Source organism: Fringilla coelebs, assembly GCF_963513975.1.
Source record: "Fringilla coelebs genome assembly, chromosome: 2".
Lineage (NCBI taxonomy): Eukaryota > Metazoa > Chordata > Aves > Passeriformes > Fringillidae > Fringilla > Fringilla coelebs.
In genome coordinates, this window is record NC_140029.1 from 100,304,337 (window position 1) to 100,325,529 (window position 21,193).

Here is a 21,193-nt window from a genome sequence, read left to right on the forward strand (position 1 = left end):
TTCACAAAAACTAAATTATTTTACATGGTAACGTGGCCAAAAGATTCATTTTAAAAGAGTGTTAGTTGGTTTTAGTGACACCATAGCATCAGAAGTTAACCTGTGGATTCAGAGAATTACAATAAGCATGTGTCTTTGTAACTGAGAAGTAAACATTAGCAAACTACTGCAACACTGGGCTTCCAGTACATGTTGCAAAATGCAACTGACCCCTGTAAATCACAACATCAACTTTTATTTCACTATTGTCCATCACAAATCACATGGCAAAACAGATTTCCCTTGTCACTGTTGAAGCATACTAAGATACCTGATCGTTTTCTACTTAAAAACCCAACATAGCAATGGCTGGGTAAGATACAAAGCCTGCTGCCTTCCCAGTGTTTCCCAGGGGAAAGCATAGCCTAGGTATCTCAGCATATTTGCTAACAGGGAAGAAATACAACTTTTATCCACGTTTAATTAAAATGTAAACTAGGGGACATACAGGAGAAAAAAAACCAAACAAAAAACCCAACAGAGATCTCAGGAAATAGTTAAGTCATGGCATTTTCTTTTAGTATTTATACCTGCAGAGAGAAGTAGTTGTGATCCATCAAACTCATGTCTTGAAAGCCGCGCAAATCCAAATCCCACACAGACATTAGCATCCTAGTGGAGCAAAACATATACCAGGAAATCTGCTGCTGTAACCCAGTCCTGGAAATGATGTTCCCAAATCACATGCCCTTCTGAAATTCTTAGTCCTGGCTGCTACTGGTTCCATTTTGAGTCTTACCTGAGAAGGCAGGGAAATTCAACCCCAGGGCAAACAAAGGTCAAAGCTTGTTTGAAGCTCCCTGAGGTTTCTCTCCTGTAAGTCCTTGTTTCAGTGTGTATGTAAATGATTTAATTCCTTGTCAGCGGCTTCAAGTTATTTACAAAAAAGTCACTAACTTGGACACTGGTTTTCTGGAATGCATCTTTGATAAACTGACCAAGTTACTCTTGTTTAAGTCAAAAGAAGTCTGAAAAACAACTTTTCATGTTTCTCAGGAGGCTGTATCCTGCCTACGACAGGATATACTGCCTGTATTGACTCCATTTCTTCCCATATTGTTTTCTTCTCTTTGCAAAATAAGAACTTAATCCTTGCAGGAAAAAACCAAACAAATACTTACTAACACATTCACCAAAGTGAATTTACAGCAAACACTACCACCACCACCACCATCCACCCCCGAATCTTCAGAATTAATTTAATGGAGGCCAGTTATTAGGATACCAATTTTATGTTTGAAAATAAAGTGCATAATGATTGTCACTGAGAACTTTGCTGATTTCAGGTTAGCATAGTTAGTGGCAATCCTCAGCAACATCAATAAAATAGTAATTACAACATAAATTCATAACATGAGTCAAAACCTGAAACAGCACACATGAAAAATAAGTTTTCTATAAAGAGGAAAAAGAAAGAGAAAGTGAAATCCCTAGTCCTTTGTGGAAATGATCCTATTATACAGCTATCCCAACATGCAGCATCTGAAATGAAGAATCACAGTCTGTTTGCTTCCCTTCTACTATTCCTGAATTCAGTTTGTAGCTTTCTGGTGGTGTCTGACAGATTTCACCTCGGACAGGGGAAGATGTGTCCTGAGGGAGCTCTACAGAGACAGTGTCAGAGGAAGAATCTTGGCTTTCTGCTGACACAGACACTTGTAGACAGCTGCCCTCCATTTCCTCATTGCAATCTGTGTCTTCATCAGCCTCTTCCAGCTGCTGAACAGATTTTAAATACTGTTCTATCAGTCCGTTGTCCTGCACATTACTAGAGCTCTCTTTACTTTGCCCACCCTCCCCAGGGCCATCCTCTCCATCTGAACAACATGCTGAAACACAATTGCCATATTGTTTGATGGTCTCCATTGAAAGGGAGCTCTCACTTCCTTCAGCTAAGCTCTTTGCAGAGCTACACAGTTCACTGGCATGAGTCTGATCAGCCGCAGAAGAATGAAAGCCAGAATCTGGGAACTGCAACGAAGACCTTTCCTGAAGATCATCCTCACTAGCTGGAGCTAACAAAGCAGAACTAACAGCTGGTGGGGTTGTTTGCTCCACTGTGGATGACTGAAGAGGTGGTTTGGATAAACATAGAGTATTGGCTGAAGTGATCCCAGCACCACCTAAATTCTGCATCACTGAAAGCTGCCATTGTTGAAGGGATTTAACCTGTATAGAGAAAAATTTATTATGAAATGCAGATAAATGTATTTTGATTTCAAGTGGATTTCTTACATTCAGCAACTAAGTTCTAGTATGAAATCCAATACCAAGAGACAAACAAAAGGTTTCCTATATCATTAAGGAAATTTTGTTCTTCTCACTGTGAAATCATCATGGCTTTTAAGCTTACATGTCAAACACTGACAGAGCACACAAGCTCCCAATTCAAGTACCTGAAGAAAAAGCAATCTGTTCTTAAAACCAGAAAGGATTTGCCCATTTTTAAGAAAACAACCTTATTGTTGGAAGAAAAGTTCATTAAAAGGTGTATTAACAACTTTCCTGCCTCAAAAATGAGTTGCTCACAAGCAACACAGCTTGATACCACTTTATTTGCCATGGGCATTTACCAGTCACATAATTCTTCACAGTTCTGCTTATGCTTATTTAGCTTTTCTTGCATTTTGTCTTCCTTCTCATATCAGGCCACTATTAAGTCTTTAGTAGTAAAACCAATGTTCTTGCACTAATGTTCTGAGGGTTATTTCCCCCCACAATATCAATATAACAGACAACACAGCAGTAAGAATCTATTAAACCACTCAAATCATTGGAGAAACTGAACCATATTGACTATCTCTTCACAATCTACAGCAAGAAATAATGTGAATTCACATATAGGCAGATTCAAATTTGAATTCCAAATTCACATTTAAGCAGGAAAACAAGAGGACTAAAATTACTTACCTGGTTCCAAAGAAATTTGATAGCTTCCTCCTGTACAAGCCTCTGTATCTTATCTTCTTCTCTTTCTTTTCTCAGTCTGCAAGAAAACACATCCAAAATTTATGCAGCTTAAATAAGCAACATTTGGGTAACAAGAGCAACAAGAACACATAAAAATGCCTACTTATATAACAGCACTTTTGAAAGATACAACAGAGCCTAACATTAAGAAATTACTGCAGTCTGGCTTGCCATAAATACCCAGCTGCTGACTACAAGTTTCTTTTTCAGTTACATTTAAATTCTGCTTCCTTTTACTGTGGCACATTTGTTGGCTTGGCAATAATGTGTCTTTTTGTAAACTGAAGCTGAGCTCTTATTTTTTCCTGCACAACTATCACCCCCCCACAAACACCAAATAGTACTTCTTCATTGCAAATTATGCTCTCCCACCGATATATGGATGAAGTATGATGTGTAAGCATTGGGAGTTTCTAGAGGTTCACTGAGCACTCAACTTGATTTACAGAGCTTTTGTCACTTGTGAGAGTGAAGAAAAAGAGCCTGTCAGACTGACTGATCCAGGCTGATCCACAAGGATATTAAGTAAATCCAGAATTTTTGTCTTAAAAATTGAGGGACTTTGACCATGATCTTCTCCAAACACAGGATCAAAAATTAAAACAGGACCAAACACAAAGTCACATTTTAAAATTGTATCATACAAGGTAGAGGAAATTCTTTTTTTTGCCAGCAACAGAATAATGACTCTCAATATGGACACTTGATTTATATACTCTAATTGTGAGGAGACAAATAAAAAATCCCACTCAGCAATTTCTATTTTGAAATATGCAAGTCCTGCTAAAATAGGAATAGAAAAATGTGTTCCAACCCAATCCACTTATCGAAGACACTTTGAGAGTATGAATAGCTATGTGCAATACTGTGCTTACCTTACAGGAAGTGATCCTGTAATGTAATCAGTTTTATGTTTTTGATGCTAGGTTCTACTGTGAGTAATTATATCATCTATATCTGTTCTGAAATACTCTGGAATGATGGCTATATTCAGACAGACTTGCAAATACACAGCATGACCTCAACTTACGTTTCTATTTCAGCTGTTAAGTAAATGATGTGCTGCTGCATTCTGTGTAGGCGAATTTCATTCCGCACTTCCTTGGCTTGAGGATGGTAGTTCCTCGTGTAAAATCCTCTCCAGGAAGCTTGAAGCTTGGTAGCTGCTTCAGTCATCCTTTGCAGTTCAGTTGCACCTCGATCAGCTGGTGCTGCATGTTGCACAGCCAGTGAACCAGACCTTTCTTCTGTCATCTGCTCAGGACAAAGAGTTTTTACTCCTGATTCAGCACCTAGCAAGGTGCTGGGGTGACTGTGCAGAGCTTGGCCTTCAGAGGCCCCTAAATAGTTGCCAGTCCTTGCAGACAGGCCAGTTGTTACCAGATCACGACCAGGCACCTGCAGGATTTCTTTGATATTCTCTTGTGTTTCCACACTTCCTGCTGCTCTGTTAGGGCGCTCTCCTGTAACAGACAAAGATTCTTGCTTTTTAGTTGTTTCCCTACTATTAATATCTCTCACACCCTCAATCACTGTATCATTATCATCTTCTAGGCTCAAATTAATTCCATGTCGCTTCAGGTCTGAAGCAGGAGACACTGGAGACAATCCTGAAGCAACTGGCATGAAAGTAGACTCTGAGGATAAAAGGCTGCTGTTTAGTTTGTCTTCATCTGTCTGTACATCTTCGAGGTGTAGCTCCTTGGGAACGCTTCTTTCATGAAGAAAAGTGTTCTTTACTGCATAGGAATGATCATTGTTTGCACTTGGTCCAACCCAAGAATTCCTCTGGATGACAGGTTCTAGATAGGCAGAAAGGCACATTTTAGTGTTCGAGTATTTCAATATTATTAACAGTTTGTTTAATTCATAGGGATTCCCAATTTGGTTTTGACAGTTGGCACCTGGGTGGGTAAGATGATCTAACATGTTAGTAACGATGAGCATTATTTCTGTGTCAGGACAATATTTAGCACAATAACATCCAAACTTGGCAAACACTGGGTACAAGAAATTGCACAAACTGCACTTCCTTGGAGAATAAACTTGTATAATGCAAAAGTCAAAGCATGAACTCTTATTTTGTTGGATTGGGTGTTTTGCCTAACCAGCCTACTAGCATTTCAAGGCACAAATAAGCATGGACTGGATTTTTTTTTAGAAACAATGTACAACTTCAGTTGAGAAAATAGAAGTTCAATAAAATACAACAATAACAGGGCCTTGTTCTGAAATTCCTTCCACAAAGTTACATATGCTCAAAAGAAAAATATTTATTTCCACAGGTTAGATAAGCTACTTACCTTTTTCAAGAACCACCTGTGATGGCTGGGCCAGGCCACTGTGCTCATGAGCAACTGGCACTGCTTTGCTGGGAGCAGAAAATGTTCGTCGTTCCTCATTTTGGTTTTCATGCATCAACTGCCTCTGGTGGAGTCTAAGCACAGAGTCCCAACAATAGATTTTATGCTTCATTTAAACTTCCTTTTGTACAGAAAACATCTAAAAGAAACTATGAACTATTTCAAAATAAACAAGTGACCAAAACATTCTAAAGGAGGGGCTTCTTATGCAGACTCCTATACACACAAGACACTAACAGGACAACTCACAAAGTAGGAAATTGCAGTCTTTTCCTGCTCCCCTTCCTCCAGCCCCTCTTTCTTCATGTAAAAAAACAAACAAACAAACAACAAAAAAAGAACCCCTCAAAAACCCCCACCAAACAAACAAAACCCAAAACAATACAAAAAACAACGAACCAACCAAACAAAAAACAACCAAAACAAAACAAAAAAAAAAGAGAAAAAGCCCAACATTCAATTCTGACTAGACTGAAAACCATGAGGTATTTCTACACACAAAGAAGTCATGCAAATATTTTAAATTTCTAAAGTGGAATACATTATGTGTGTAGGTATAGAGGAGTTTGAGGAATGGTGGGAGTATCTTTAATATTTCAAAGTGAGTGAATCAAGGAATAGGTGCTCCTGTTACCAGCAGCCCAAAATCCTAGTACAAATCAACAAATATTGCCACAAAAGAAAAATCATCCTTTACAAACTCAGAGAACACACAGGTTGTTTCAGCCCAGCTAAATTAGAAGCTCAGGAGACAGAGGACAAAGTCAAACTGCCCTATAAATCATATATGCATGTGCATATATATGGGTGAGGATGTGGGGGGATTGCTTTTTCTACTAGGGTTTTTTTTTGCTTGGTTGTTGAAGGTTTTTTTTAATTTTTAAAGAGTTATATTTAGCAGAACAGCTTCCTGGATTTTCCCCGGAATCATGTGAAGGCTAGAGCACTTAGCTAGAGATTCCAAGGTCAAGATGCCTTGACTGCACCTTCTCCTCAAAAACAGCTAAAATATTTCTGTAATTTCCCCCTGGAGACCAATCAACACTTGCAAAGTGGGCAGTAAGTCCTTCCAGATGCTCCCAAGTTTCTGGCCCTTTTGATGAGATACTCTTCTGCTAACTAAAACACTTTTGTTGCTCAGCTTTTTAACCACACTATGCCACTTAGGTAGCCTACTTCTAGGAGCTGAATTTTCTGCTCTTTCTGCAATAAAAAGTTTGTCAATAGCTCCTGAGGAACAGAACAACCTGTATTGCTTTGTTTTCTGGCTTCTAACCAAAATTAGCTCACCTTTACATGGACAAGAAACACACCAAGATAACTGTACTCATCTATTTGCACAGACCTTAGCAAGACAGCTACTGCTGACAGAACCAGCAGGCTCTTCAGACACCTCTGCTGACAGACTTCAGCTGCCAGATACAGATGGACAAACGCATCACTGGGAACAGTGCCCCCCAAAGGACAACTTTGAAGTTAAAACCAAGAAAGAACATCCCAACAATAAAAAAGTGGCTAATACACCAGTGTACCACAATAGTCCTCATTTACAATTAGAACAAAAGCTAAGCTCCTTTTTGAAGTTTTCATCATTTTTTTTGTGTGGCAAAAAAAAAAAACCAGTGCATAGTTTGTTTATTTTAATCACAGTCCTAACACAAATTACTTTCAGTGTCCTACAAAGCACAGACTGAAAAATATGAAGGAATTTTCCCCTAGATGGCCCAGAAAGCACAAAAACACTCCTGCTGCTGCCTTGCCTCTCATTCCCATCTAGGACACATCCGTGACACTTTGCATCACCAGCTCTCACTGTTACTTTGCAATACTTAAAATGAAATCTTACTACATCTTACACATCAGATAAATAATTGTGTTCTCAATTACATTCTCTAAGAAAGAAACTAAGTTCTCACCTTTGCTTACTCAGTATTTTTTCCAATTTGGCATCCTCTTCAGTCTGGAGTCCATATGCAGATGTGAGAGGACAAACAGTAGCCAAGTACTGAACTAGCTGAACATGCTGCCCAGGTCGAAATGACCTTCCTTTCCCTTGACTGTAGAGCCATTCTGCTTTCAAGCTGTTAGGAAGGGGGAAAACGGTTTAATAAATGGCACCTTCAATAAACAGCATAGAAACAGTAACTCTGTTTTCACAACAGTTCTTCTAGTGGGTACAGAAGAGCTAATCTACAAATCTAAGCAAGACTTGGAACATGTGCAACACCCAGGGAAACTGGCAATGTCATTATCAGAACAATTAATAATGTACTAATTCACTTAAGCACGGATGAAACAAATTAACAAGAAAAAACCCCACTTGTCCAAAACTGTGCAGTCTCTGCTTTGTGTGTAGTCTTAGAGCACTGAAAAAACATTTGTCTCAATGAACTTATCAGTAAAGCTTTCACAGAAACAGAGTTCACAAAAACATGCAAAAGCAGAGAGCACATATTGCTAAAAAGTATTCAACAAGTCTGTTTTTCATATTAATCTCTGCCTGAGATTATTTAATACATCTACATGTAATAATATACTAAAAAGTATTCAACAAGTCTGTTTTTTAAATTAATCTCTGTCTGAGATTATTTACTACAATACATCTACGTGTAATAATATAGTTAATACAGATCATCCCATTAGTCATGCAAAAGAAGTCTAGAATTCCAACAGGCAACTTTCCTGGAAAGTCACAGTATGTTATGGTGAAACAGAAATAGAATTGGTTTACCTTTGACCAAAAGAAGGGCACCTTTTTATTTTAATAACAGGGGAAAAAGGACATTAATGTCCGAGAATATGTTAGTGTCCTGGACTGGAATGTACTTATATTGGATAATATTTATGCTTGGACTGTTCTGATGTCAAGAACTTTGTCATGCAGATATCATAGTGATATAACGAGCACAGTGATACAATAACAAGTGATTTGAGCGAAATAATATTTAACTAATTGATAACAAAAAAAGCCAAATCTAGAAATGCACACACAAATCATGCTTATATAAGGGCAAATTTGAGCTCCCCCCCAAGACAACAGCTTTAACTCCTGCTGATTGTCACAATCTTCAAAGTCAAAGAGGCTGTAAAGAAAGCATACCAGACCACTGATGAACTGCTACCGCAATTTTGCTTTGTAGAAGTGCTTCTGTGATTTGAGCAACAAAACAAAAGCTTAACTTCATATTTCTAAGCTAACTAAATAATAATTCCAGTGTAACAGATGAAAAATTTAGCTAAAGCAATTATAGCTTAGCCAAATGCCATGCAATAATTTTAGAGATTTAATATTACTATTATGTCACCTTTCCTTCTGAGAAATCAAATATCCATCAAGAACTTTAAGGTTCAGACACCAGCTGACAATATAAGGCCTGTAGTCAAAGCCAGGGACAGAAGGTGTGGCCATCACACAAGGATTGTTCATAACTGACAGCTGTTCCAATTGGTGAAGAGAGGCCAGGAAAGAAACCTCGAGAAAACAAAAAACATTTGTTAACTGAGCAAAACATTCCATATTTCTCCTAACTACAGCTGGACAGCTTTTGCAAAACAACACAATAACAAATAAATCAAAAATCACACTCGATTTTTGAACACACAGGACTACAAAGGACCTTTTATCAGCTACTGCCATTTCCCAATAATTCTTCTGTAAATGCTAGTCCTTGGAAAGTATTACCTTCTCTTAAAATTTGGGAATGGGACTTTATGTATAGAAAGGTGTAGTATGAAAACAGTTTACTACAATAGCTGCTGGATTTTTAAAACTAGCAAAGAAAAAAAGAAAAAGAAGGCAAGCCAAAAAGCTGGAGAAACCCTGCCCTGTTTTAAAGAGAAATTATTACCAAAAAATTTTCTTCTGACACGAAATCCCAACCAAGAGTTTTGGCTGCAACTTATAATAAATCCAACAAACAAAACAACAAACAAAATTCACAGGCAGATTATTTGTTTCTCTTAGACAGTTTGAAAAAATAGGTCAGTGGCAACAAGTGCAATTCAAACCTCTGTTCTAATCCCAGCAGCTGCAGAAGCTGTCTGCAACATTTAATCAGCTCAGCTTTCAACTTTCAGACAACTAGAAAAGGTTACGCTTTTTGTTATTCATCCTTGAATAACAAAAACATAACAGAAAAACCCAAATTTCTTCCCAGACTAAATTTTAAAAGACATCACTAGCTCGTGCAGCTAATACAAATATGTTTATTACATATAACAATTAAACTATTAAAAGTTGGGTTGTTTCAAAGAAGAGAGCCCATTTTCAGTTACAATCCCAAAAAAATTGTTCAACTTCCTTCCTTCAGTCGACCTAAAGACAAGGTGATCTATTTTCTATATCTTACCTCATTTAAATCTCTGATTTCATTTTCTGCCAAAGAAAAAACAGTCAAACTCTGAGGTAGGCAAGCAGGGGCAGTTCGAAGTGAAGTTACAATATTTCCATGTAGCAACAGAGTCTATAAAATAAAAACACATGATGAACACATGATGAAATGAATGTTTGATCAAAGCCCACAGATTTCTTTTTCAGGCATCACCTGACAAAAATACATTGCAAAAGAAGGATAAGTAAGATTTTCTGGTCACAGTTACCAAAAAAAGTATTTGGAAACTTTTTTCTCTACAGTGTGCATGTTGAAGGAGTTAGAAGTATGTTTTGTTTTGACTCATGATAGGAGATAAGAGAACAAACAGTTATGAAGAAGATATCACCATCATATCTTTATCAAAATCATTACAGTGGCTATAGAAAAATCACTCCTTCATCTCCTGCAACTTCAAAACAAGGAAGAGAATATTCACAGGCTTCCCTCTAGAAATAACAGTTAATGAATTAAAATGCTCTAAGAGCTAGTGGTCAAAGAGTGAATGTCTAAAGGCAGCAATTTTCAAAGCAAATTTCTTTGTGTATAAAATGCATTAAAAACAGAGAAAGAACACCTACCTTCAGTGAGGTAAGCTTGGAGAGATCACCTAATTGAGCTATGTTATTGTCTGACAGATCAAGATGCTGAAGAGACAGACAGGAATTTATTTGTTCGATGGCCTACAAAAATAAAGAAATTAGTTACTCACAGTAACCCTTTTTTAGCTACTAAATAAAACCAGGTATCAATAATTATAAATTATTTTGAAAGATAAAAAACCCACTAGCTAAATAACACAAAATAAAAAATGTTTTAATACAGTTGTATTTTAAAGGTAATAATTCTTTTTCCTATTTTGCAGACTACTTCCTTACTTTCATTTCTTTTTGATATCAAAACTTTTATTTTTTCCTAAACAAATCCACTCCAAAAGCTGCCATCCTCTATTTCATAAGCCAGTAGACACAAAACATTAACATTTTTGCTCCAATCGAAACATATTCAGATTTCTTCACAGCATTTTCCAAATTTCTATAACACAAGAATCTGATAAATGCAACAAACTAAACACTTTACCTTAATGTTATTTCCTGCCAAATTCAGCCATTCCAGGTGCACCAAATCCTTCAACCCTTCCACGTACCCAATACTATTATGAGGCAAGTTGAGCACTCGGAGCCTGGTCAGCTTTGCCACACCCATCATTCGCACCAAACGGTTGTTGGCTACAGAGAGCTGCAGACCGACACACGAAATAAACAGTTTAAACTATGCAGACAGAGTAAGATCTTACTTCTAGTAGTCAAAAATCTACTCCAACAGATACTTGTTAAATCTACGTATTTCATTTTCAAGTAAATGACACAGACAAAAAACCTGCAAGAGCCAGGAAATAAATTACTGATCAAAGAGCATGAGTCCTCAGAGCTCACTCCACAAACTTAAGAGGAAATTCTCTTAGCAACAGCTAAACAAAAGAAAAAGAATGAGGAATTGTGTTGTATGAAAAAAAGGTTTTCATTTCAGAATTGCCAATTCATTGTGCAAATTGTTGCCACATTCCTGGTGTAAAGTTGCACTTACTGTCAATATGGCAGAGGAAAAAACGTATTTCACACAATTCTCAAACAGGTCCTGTGCTAAAAGGACTGTAAACCACAAACTTTTCAAAGGGTGAATCTTGACTAATCTTGACTAGACACACACTTCAGTAACATGATCAACAAGTGTGGTGAAGGTTTGTTGTAGCAACAAGCCCCACTTCTGCCAACTCAGTGTGGCTGGCTTGTAGAAGTTATTAGGCAGCTTCGAATCTATCCAGAAGAACTTTCAGTGATAATACAAAGTTATTTTTAAGGTTACAAAGCCCTTGTACTCAAAACTAAGAAGTATCAAAATTTGACTTATCAGTGCCTTTCTAAGTGTTCTTATCATGTCCCTCCCCCATCAGGATTTACTTAGCTCATTTTTAGTTACAGGGATCTCCACTATCAACTGCAGACCTCCGCTGAAAGCAAAGCTTTCTACTTTAGTCAGCCATCATTTATTTTTCTGTGAAGCCAGTAACTGCTAGCTTACTTCAATTACATAATAGTGCCTGAAGGCAGAAGATGCTAACATCATAGCACCATTACTTGATAGCAATTTCAAATCAAGCAACACTGACCTGCATCAGATTCCTGCATTTCTCCAAGTGTTCCAATTTAATTATCTGATTTTTGTCGAGAATCAGAGTCTGAGTATCAGCATCACAGGGCAAGGTTGGACCCAGTTTTTGCAATCCTTGACCTGAGTAGTTGACTACCAAGCCTTAGAATAAAGAGGAGAAAAAAAAACAACAAAAAAAAAAAAAAAAAAAAAAAAAAAACCACCACAAAGTTTATATATGAGAACATGTACTGGAAAAGCAATGCAACATAAAAAGGTTTGTTTTATATGAGTTGCGGATAATTTGGAAAAATGGATTAACTTTCTTTTCCATGTAAAAGTGAAGCAAATGACTTGAACACTTTAAGAGTAACTGATCCAGTTACTGGAAGATATACATACCAGACACTGTCCCAGTTAAAAACCCTGACAGAATTCTGGGAAAGTCACAACAGATCCTTTGAAGTGAGATGCAGCAAAATTTGGTAGCTAAATTTAAAGGTGTGATCCTTAACCCCCAAATTTCAAAAAAACCTAAATTTTAAAATTCTTCACAGAATTCAAGTTTTGAGCAGCTTGACAACTAACTATGTGTAAACATTCTATCTAAACTAAAAAGCCATTAATGCAGCCATACTACAGTAGGGGGGGCATTGGGAAGAACAAACTGTAAATAGGCTAGCAGACCATTGACTTAATGCAACACACAATTGAAATGCTCCATGCAAAAAGAGTCACTACAAAAAGTTAAAAGGCAAACACTTGCCATCCACAAGGAGCTTGAATCACTGGGTATCCAAAGTGACACCTGATAATTGCAATAATTTTCATACATGGAGCCTCTGCTGTGAATTTGATGTACAAACGTCACTGCAGTGCTTCTTGTTCTCTTTGTATCTGTTCAGTAAATAATGCTTTCTTTTTCAGCAACATATCCCAAATAACATTCTAACCCTAATATGATGCACATATTAATAGTACAGTTTATAGGTTTTTAGGGTTTAGTTACACTATGGATGGAGACTAACATTTTTTGTGTACTGTTTTGTCAGCTAGAGAACATGCATTTCTAAAAAAGATGTCTGATGACATTTTATATTCACATCATTTTTTTCAAATCCATAGTTGCCCCAAGAGCTTTGGAGAGCAGCAAGGCAGAGCCAGCAACCATCACACTCTTGTCTTTGCACATTCAGGGAGACAGAACCACTTGTTTCTCACTCAAGCAGTCACTTCTGCAACCGCTTGGTCACTTTAATTGACCAGACAAACTTTGCATCTGCTCATTTTCCAAGGGTTTGTTAAAAAAATTTACAATTGGCCCCTCCAATCTAGGAGAGAGGCAAGGACCCACAGTACTGAATTGCAAGAGTTATCCTTTTATTCATGCACATGAGGTGTCCCATTCAAACTGGGGCACTTGGAATGTGGCTTTACACATGGTTCTCATAGATTTCCAGCATTCAAGTATAACGTGATCCAATTGCTACCTAACACACACAACTATTTGCAAAGAACCTGTATTTCTATGGCAACATCATCCACCTGCTTTGCTATTGAACTAGACATCCCTGCAGTTAGACTTGCTACAATCACTTCTCCATGATGCTAACAAAAGAAGGTTTTAACAGAGATTCTAAACGACCTAGGGTGCTGGCGTTATCTCCCTCTCTGGGGGTATCCTTTATGAGCACTTGCAAGATTCAGAGAAGCATAGGTCCCTCTTTCAACATCATTTGTCCTTCTCGCAACAAGCTTGAGTTTGCTTGCTTAAGCATGGCAGTTCAGTATACAGCATGAATTATATACACACGAGTAACTCTACATAACTAATATGATTCTAGTCTATAAAGACTCATTGATATAATACCTGGGGAACGAGATTTTCGTAATAGGCTTTCAGGATCCATGAAAACATTTCAAAATTGCTTATTTCTCGTTTGGCAGGAACCAAGGAACTACACCCTCAGAAGTGGCGCTGTCTCCAAGACCTCTCAGCCCTCCCCTCTAGGGAAAACAGGCCCTATATCATTCAAATCGTGGCCCATAAAGATTCGACAGGGCTGCGGGACTCTCCAGCACGATGGACAGCCGCTCCGTCCTGCCCCGAGCCAGAGGCGCTCCTCAGGGCGGGAAGCGGTGCCCGCGCCGCCCCCCTCGCCCCGCGCTGCCCCGGCCGCTTCCAGCTCCGCGGGGCCCTCAGGGGCCGCCTGAGAGCGGGGACACCGGAGCGGCCGAGCCGGCCCCTCGCCCCGAGAGGAGAGGGCGCCGCCGCCGCCTCCACAGCGCCGAGCCCCCCGCACCCCTCCGAGGGCCACTGCGCTTTTAGGGAGCGCAGCCCCCAATATCGCGGCCCCCCGGTACCTGTCCGGGGCTGCCCTTACCCGTTCCGGCCGCCTCATCCCCCGCCCCGGCCGCAGCGCTGGCTGCCGCCATGCCCCGCGCTTGACAACACCGCCAGGAAACCGAGCGCCGATGGGCGGGCCGCTCCGCTCTGGGAGCGCCGCGCCCTTTATGCTGGCTAGAGCGGCGGGTCCCGCGTCCGGGGCTGTGCCGGGGTAGCCCGGCCAGGTGAGCGCTCTGTGAAGCCGCCGCGGTGCGGCCGGGGCGGGGCGGTGCTGCCGGCCCGGCCCGGCCCTGCCCTTCCCGCTCCGCTCCCGTCGGGCCCCGCGCGCCGCTCCCGACCCCGCCTCCCGGCGTCCCCTCCGCCTCTCCGGCCCCTCGCAGCCGCCGCCATCATGAAGTAAGCGAGCCGTCCGCCGCTATCCGCGCCCATCCGCCGCGGGGAGGCCGCCGCGGCGCCCCGGCTGCCTCCCCCGGCCACCCGCGCCCTCCCCTAATTCTTCTCTCCCGCGCAGGGTCGAGCTGTGCAGCTTCAGCGGGTACAAGATCTACCCGGGCCATGGCCGCCGCTACGCCCGCACGGACGGGAAGGTGAGGCCGGGGCGAGCCCCGCGGGCGGCGGCGGGGCGGGCGGGAGCGGGCCCTGCGGACGGGAGGGCGCTGCGGACGGGGGAGCGGCCGGGCGGTGCGCGGGGAGCGGAGGCCGCACTTCTGGGATTGCCCGGAGACACCGGTAGAGTTGATGTGGCCTCTGCCCGAGTCGTTCGTATCGAGCTATGTGAAAACAGCATCGGTGTGCAGGTGCCGTGGCTGCTCCGCAGGAGATCCGTGCTGTGGTGGATTCAACCCCAAGCTTGGGGTTGAATTTTAGAATGCAGTTTCCAAAGGGAGTCTTGAAACAGCAGTGTGAAGTACCAAAGTTGTGTAGAAAATGCTGCTTAGAGAGTCCTGCATCAAATGCTAAGATTCGCTAGAGCCAGCAGCTGGTTTTCCAAATGAATTGAGTAGAAGTGTTTCAGGTAAAATAGGGTGGAGAGCCCCTTCAAGCTGTTCTGTCATATGCAGACGGGATTGTCCCTACCTGTGAAAGGATGGCTTGGCTTTTGAGCATCCCAGTACAGTCATCTTTCTCTGCGGAATTCCCGGCAAAATGACCAGGAGATAGACTGGCTGAATCCTTGTGAGTGCTCCTGGGAATTAAGTTGTACTTTTAATGTAATTATATAGCTGATAAAAAAACAGCTTGCATGTTCTGCCTATTGTTTTTGACAATCGGGTTAGTGTCAGTAGGCAAGGGGGAATTGGGTGGAGCATTGGTCTCCCTGTGTTCCCTAGGCCAAGTTTTGAGTCATTCCCACATACAGGAAGTACACTGTTGCTTGAGGACAGACACTTGGAAAGCATGATGCTGGACACATCTATTCATGCTGTGTCTGAAATACACAGCAGCACTGGATGTAAATGTTAATTTGAACTTTTTTCAGAAAAATTAAGATCATTCAGAATGCCTTGCAATACATCGGTTTGACCAATATAAAAAAATACAAAACACAAAACTTGAGATTTCTTGAATTATCTTCTAAAATTTTGACTAGTCAGAGCTGTGTTTAAGAACTCCAAAAACATCAATGTCAAAAAACACTGACTCAAAGAGTACTTAATGCAAACTGTGATAATGGCTTTCATGGAAACAAAGCTTACAGAAAACATTTTGCCTTCCCAGGTTTTTCAGTTCTTGAATGCAAAATGTGAGTCTGCATTCCTTTCCAAGAGAAACCCTCGTCAGATCAACTGGACTGTTCTGTACAGGCGTAAGCACAAGAAGGGACAGTCAGTAAGTACACACCAGCCAATGGCACTGGAAGTTGGTGACCAAAAGATGTGGTCACTGCTCTGTCAGAGGTCACTTAGGTGTGCCAGTGTTCAGCAGAAGCATGACCCAGGATGAAGACTAGTTAATAGTGGTGAAAACATGAGTGCAGTTATATGAGTTTATGTACCACTTCAACAAAAGCATTGTATTGTGTTGTAGCACTTCTTTGAGAGACCACTCAGAGCCACAGTATGTTCAGTAGATCCTAATAATTGTACGAATTGCATGTTTTTGAAAGTTAGTTTTAGTGAAGGTGGGTAATGCTGTTTAATATGCAGACTTCATGAAAGTTTGGTCTTGTAAACTTCCTCAATGGTGACAGCATAGGGAGCTGATTTTGGGGTTAGAGGGGCAGGGATGGCTCTCCTAATATACTCTTCTTGAAAACTTTGGGCTATGGCTTAGCAGGTCTTTCCCTATGTAGCTGTCATTGCATGAAAAGGATAAATCATGAAGCATGAAGCATCATGTAGCATGAGGAATGCTGCAGTGCTTTTGTTTACACTTGGACAGCAGAGGAGCTTTGAGAAAGGCTTACATCAGTGCAGTAAGTCAGTGTTCTTGCCAGTTTGGTTGAAGGAAGCTGATGCGTGATTGCTTACACTGCTCCCCGGCACCTGATCCACTTGAATTAGGTGTGGAGTGTTTTCCTTTCAGAAGACACCGTCAAGCGTTTATCCTTTCCCCCTTTTTTCTTCTGGGAGTTACAGATGGCTGAACTTCTAACATTCTTTCAATATTTTTTCTTCGTACTTTGCTGTAGAAGTGTAGAAGATACAGGGTCTAATATGTTTGTCTCCAACACTGATAGCTGGACAGCTGGGGAGGCAACCAAGGATTGTTGGTAGTAACACACTATGAAAAGTACAGGATGTGGCTGGAGAAGGGGCCATGTGGAGGTAGGGCAGCACTTCTCTGTACTCAACAGAAGGATTCTCTAAAGTGAGGAGTAAAATTCTACTATAGTGTACAGTTTTAAATAGCTTCAATTTAAATAGCAGCTTGTTCCTGTAATTGTCTTTAGCCATGTATTTAATGTCTTGTGATGCTAATTGTCTGTGTTTGTCTCCTGCCCTCTTAGGAAGAGGTCCAAAAGAAGCGCACACGCCGTGCTGTGAAGTTTCAGAGAGCCATCACTGGTGCCTCTCTAGCTGAGATCATGGCCAAGCGAAACCAGAAGCCCGAAGTACGAAAGGCTCAGAGGGAACAAGCTATTAGGTGAGAAGTCAGATCAGTGGAGCTATCCCAAGCTTTTCAAAGATGATAGTACTTTTCATACAAAAGCTTAAACTCTAGGTGAGCTCTGTGTTTTATAAAACTTTTTGTGGTTTTTTTTTTTTGCTTTTAATCTGTGTATTTGTATGTAATACTGAGTTATCTTGGCAAGAGATAGTGGCAGCGGAGAAGGATCTCTCCTTGCCTTTTCCTTTGTACTTTTTGTCAGTCACAGTTCTGCTGTCTCTGTAGAAATTCTTTCAGGGGATAGTGAATATAGAGAAGAAATCTGCAGTAATGCATTCCATTCCTGAACTTGGGGAAGCTCTTAACAATGCTGAAACAAGGACACAATGAATGGCAGAGATGGGTAACTTCCACTTTTTCTATGAATTAACAGGGCTGCAAAGGAAGCCAAGAAGGCTAAGCAGGCAACCAAGAAAACAGCTGTTTCTGCTGCAAAGGTGAGATGCAATAGGCAATAGAAATTATTAAATGGAATACACCATGTTGTAACATGATACACAGTGTTCTGCTGTGGCACTTAATTGGAAATTCCTGTTTCTGTTTTGAGGAAGCATTTTTGTAACTTTCTGATGTGAAAGCTCCTTGGCTGGACTTTTGTACTATAATTAAGCATACCCAAACTGCTGCACAGAATGAATCTTTTTTACAGAATTAGTAAATATTACAGGAAAATAATAATAATAAGAAGTAAATATTACAAGAAATCCATTCTTTGACCTAATATCAGAGATAATTAATAGATAACTTGCCTGAATGTGACATCTTCACTATCTAGGAACTTGGTAACAATATATTGATCAGTGCTACCATGTTTCATTATCACTTTTGAATTACTACCATATGTTGGCTTAGTATTATGTTTGTAAACAAATGTTAACATGATCCCAGTATTACAGTTTGCAATTGTAGTCTGATCTGATTTCTGTCAGGACTACATACAGGGACACTTTTAGACCTGCAGATAAATAGCTTCTTTTCACTCATACTTCATTATTTCTCTACAGGCCCCTACAAAGGCAGCACCTAAGCAGAAGATTGTGAAACCAGTCAAGGTTTCTGCTCCCCGCGTTGGTGGAAAGCGCTAACTTGCCAAACTGTTGGTCATGCTGAATAAACATCTGATGGAATTCATTACTTGTGCCATGGTCTGCTCAGCTGTGTGAGATACACTGAAGGGAATGAATCTGTGAAATTACTGTGTCTGGGTTTTGCAGACTGAAAACCATCTGCCATAAAATGCTTTGTTTCTTAGACAGTCTGCGTATTAGCACACACTTCCCCAGACTTCACTGAGTGGGACAGGTAGCAGGGAAGATGAAGCAGGTATTTAAGGAGTGTTCTTACCTGAAGGACAGAACAGCACCTAAGTTTATTCTGCATCTATGACAAACGACATAAAAAGAGGTTTCTAAGATGAGAGGTACATACAAACTAAAGGGGTGTGAAGCAATATAATCTGTAAATTACTTACAAAGGTCCTGTGTTGTGGAATGCATATAGCAACATACAGAGAATTAAATGTGGAGAAGGTTTAAAAAAGGGAATGGATGGTTTCACAGACTGCATGGCTCTTACATACAAAGACTCAGATGCAACTTCTGGGTCAGGAAGTTACAGAACTATGAATTGTTGGAAGCTGTTGTCAGGAAAAGGAGGCCTGTAAAGATTATATGGGTTTCAAATACAGCTGATGTTACACAGTTAAAGCTCATTTAGGTTCATATTTATCTTGCTGACTGCAGATAGGGGTTCCCTTAGTAATCTTCCTCCCTCCCACCGCTAGAGGGATTGAAATTCCTCATGGGAGTTCCTCTGTCTGCCTAACAGTTAAGTAACTGCACTGTGGAGGTAGCATGCCCAGACCCTGCCAGTTTTGCTGGACAGCAATAGCCTTGGCAAAGAAATGTCCTGATTTACCAGAACCAAAACAGAAACCAAACCTCTGTTTTCTGGATCAGTTACTTCTCTGTTGATACTTTGAGGACTTGATTGTTATCTTACACTGGTCAAGAAGACAGCTGTGTTTTAACTTCTTGCAGTCCTTCTGGGCTTCAAAAACTATGGCTAATGGACTATGCTTACACCTCTTTTGAGTTTTAGTAAAATAGGAGTCTGGATGAAGGCTACAACCCATTTAAAAAAGGTCTAGCTTGATATTAATGGAATTTGCACCATGATCTTCCAAACAATTCTGCTTTTTGCTATTAAAACAAACAAACAAGAAAGCCTCCAGCACTGTTCATGTTTAGAAAGAAATTGAAGGCTTTTAAACTGGTTAACACATTTGATAGCGAAGGAGCCAGAAACTGGAGGGGGAAAGAGAGGAAGAAAAATTGCCTGTAGTGAGCAGGGAAAGGAGTTTTTAATAATTTAAAACTGAAGGCTGAAAACACCTCTAAATATTACACATGCTAGTGGTGATTATACAAATCACATCAGTGTCTTGTACAAGGCACCTGGTACCCCAAATGTGTCCGTGTGAATGTTTTCAGCTAACAAGCTGAAAATAAGGATGAGCTTTTACCATCTGCTTGAAATATCATTAATGATACATATAGAAACTGATTGGTGCATATGACTAATAAGTTATTATTTGTTCATGCTGTGAAGTTTTCAGGCTTTGGCTGCCTGGTGTCACTGCAGTGGTGCACAGAAGTGCTTCAGGATTACTCTTGTTTATTCCTGAGTTCTGACTGATATAGTGAGAAGTAAATAACATCCCATCAGGTTACTCCTCTTACAAGCTATGCACTGGGTGAGACAGGCTCTTGAGAGCACTTTATTCACCTCAAACATAGATGTAATAGAATGAATTATGTAATTTATTATTGTGTCGTGTTTACCTAATGTAATGTAATTGATCCTCTATCAAGTATTTGTCAGAAGAAATTGAATACCTAAGTTTGTCACAGACCCACAAAATAATTTGGGTTAGAAAGGGCCTCCAGAGGACATCCACTGCAGCCTTTGTTCAAAACGTATCTGTTTAGATGAGATTGCTTAGTATCCAGCTGAATCTTGTGAACTCAACTCCAAGGACTGAGATTCCACAACCTCCTAGGGCCACCTGTTCCAGTATTCCCCCACTGCCATTATTAAAATAAACCGAAAACCTAAATACAGAAGCCTTTTTCTATATAAGTAGCGCCTTTGGCCGGTCCCGCTGCCTCAGGCCGGTATCTCGGTGTTTGGGGATCCCTGCTCCCGGTGCGTCCCGCAGGTACCGAGCACAGGGGAAGGAAGGGTCGCTGCTGCTGCTGCGCTTTCCTTGGGCGCGGCAGCCCCCGGCTCCCGCCTCGCCAGTCTCTGTTACAGGTGTAACATCCAGCGCAGAGCTCGGACAAGCAAAACGCGCAGTTCACTTCAAATGGATTTTCTATCTCGCCTCTTACCAACAACACAGCGCGCACCGAGCCCCGAGGCGGGGCTGCGGCGCCGCCCCGCCCGCGCTGGTGCTGCTCCTGATGGGCACGAATGACCCTGCCACTCCCCTCGCAGCTCTACCCCCGAGGCAGTTCGGAGCGGAAGCCGCTACGGTTTCGGAGCCGGGGCTGCGCAGGGATTGCCTCGGGAGCGTCCCCGGCTCCCGCCGCCACGGCCGCGCCCCCGCCGCGGGCTTTGCCCGGCTCAAACATGGCGGCCCCGCCCTTGCGCCCGGGCTCTCTCCTGCCCGGTTCCAAGATGGCGGCCCCGCTCCCCCGGGCGCTTCCTCGCGCCCCCGCCCCTTCCCGGGCTCTCCTGCGCGCGCGCGGCCCCACCTCACTTCCGCTTGTGCAGCAGCCATTTTGTCTTTCCGCCGCCGCTGCTGCCCGAGCTTCTCCCTCCCTCCTGCCGCCGCGGGC

General features: G+C 41.3%; 2 protein-coding genes across 2 annotated transcripts; one reads left to right on the plus strand and one right to left on the minus strand.

The window, feature by feature from the left end:
* Positions 1-1,291: 1,291 nt before the first annotated feature.
* On the minus strand, positions 1,292-14,510 carry CEP97 (centrosomal protein 97). Its single transcript, XM_084226446.1, has 11 exons — positions 14,278-14,510; positions 11,913-12,055; positions 10,823-10,981; positions 10,324-10,425; positions 9,722-9,835; positions 8,678-8,844; positions 7,289-7,453; positions 5,313-5,446; positions 4,040-4,811; positions 2,950-3,025; positions 1,292-2,208 (listed from the first exon to the last, which is right to left on the minus strand). The coding sequence occupies exons 1-11, from the start codon at positions 14,327-14,329 to the stop codon at positions 1,495-1,497; spliced, it is 2,598 nt and encodes an 865-aa protein (XP_084082572.1). The 5' UTR covers positions 14,330-14,510; the 3' UTR covers positions 1,292-1,494.
* Positions 14,442-18,482, plus strand: RPL24 (ribosomal protein L24). The gene is made up of 6 exons (XM_084226447.1): positions 14,442-14,636; positions 14,752-14,827; positions 15,960-16,070; positions 17,191-17,327; positions 17,725-17,788; positions 18,356-18,482. The coding sequence occupies exons 1-6, from the start codon at positions 14,632-14,634 to the stop codon at positions 18,434-18,436; spliced, it is 474 nt and encodes a 157-aa protein (XP_084082573.1). The 5' UTR covers positions 14,442-14,631; the 3' UTR covers positions 18,437-18,482.
* Positions 18,483-21,193: the final 2,711 nt, after the last annotated feature.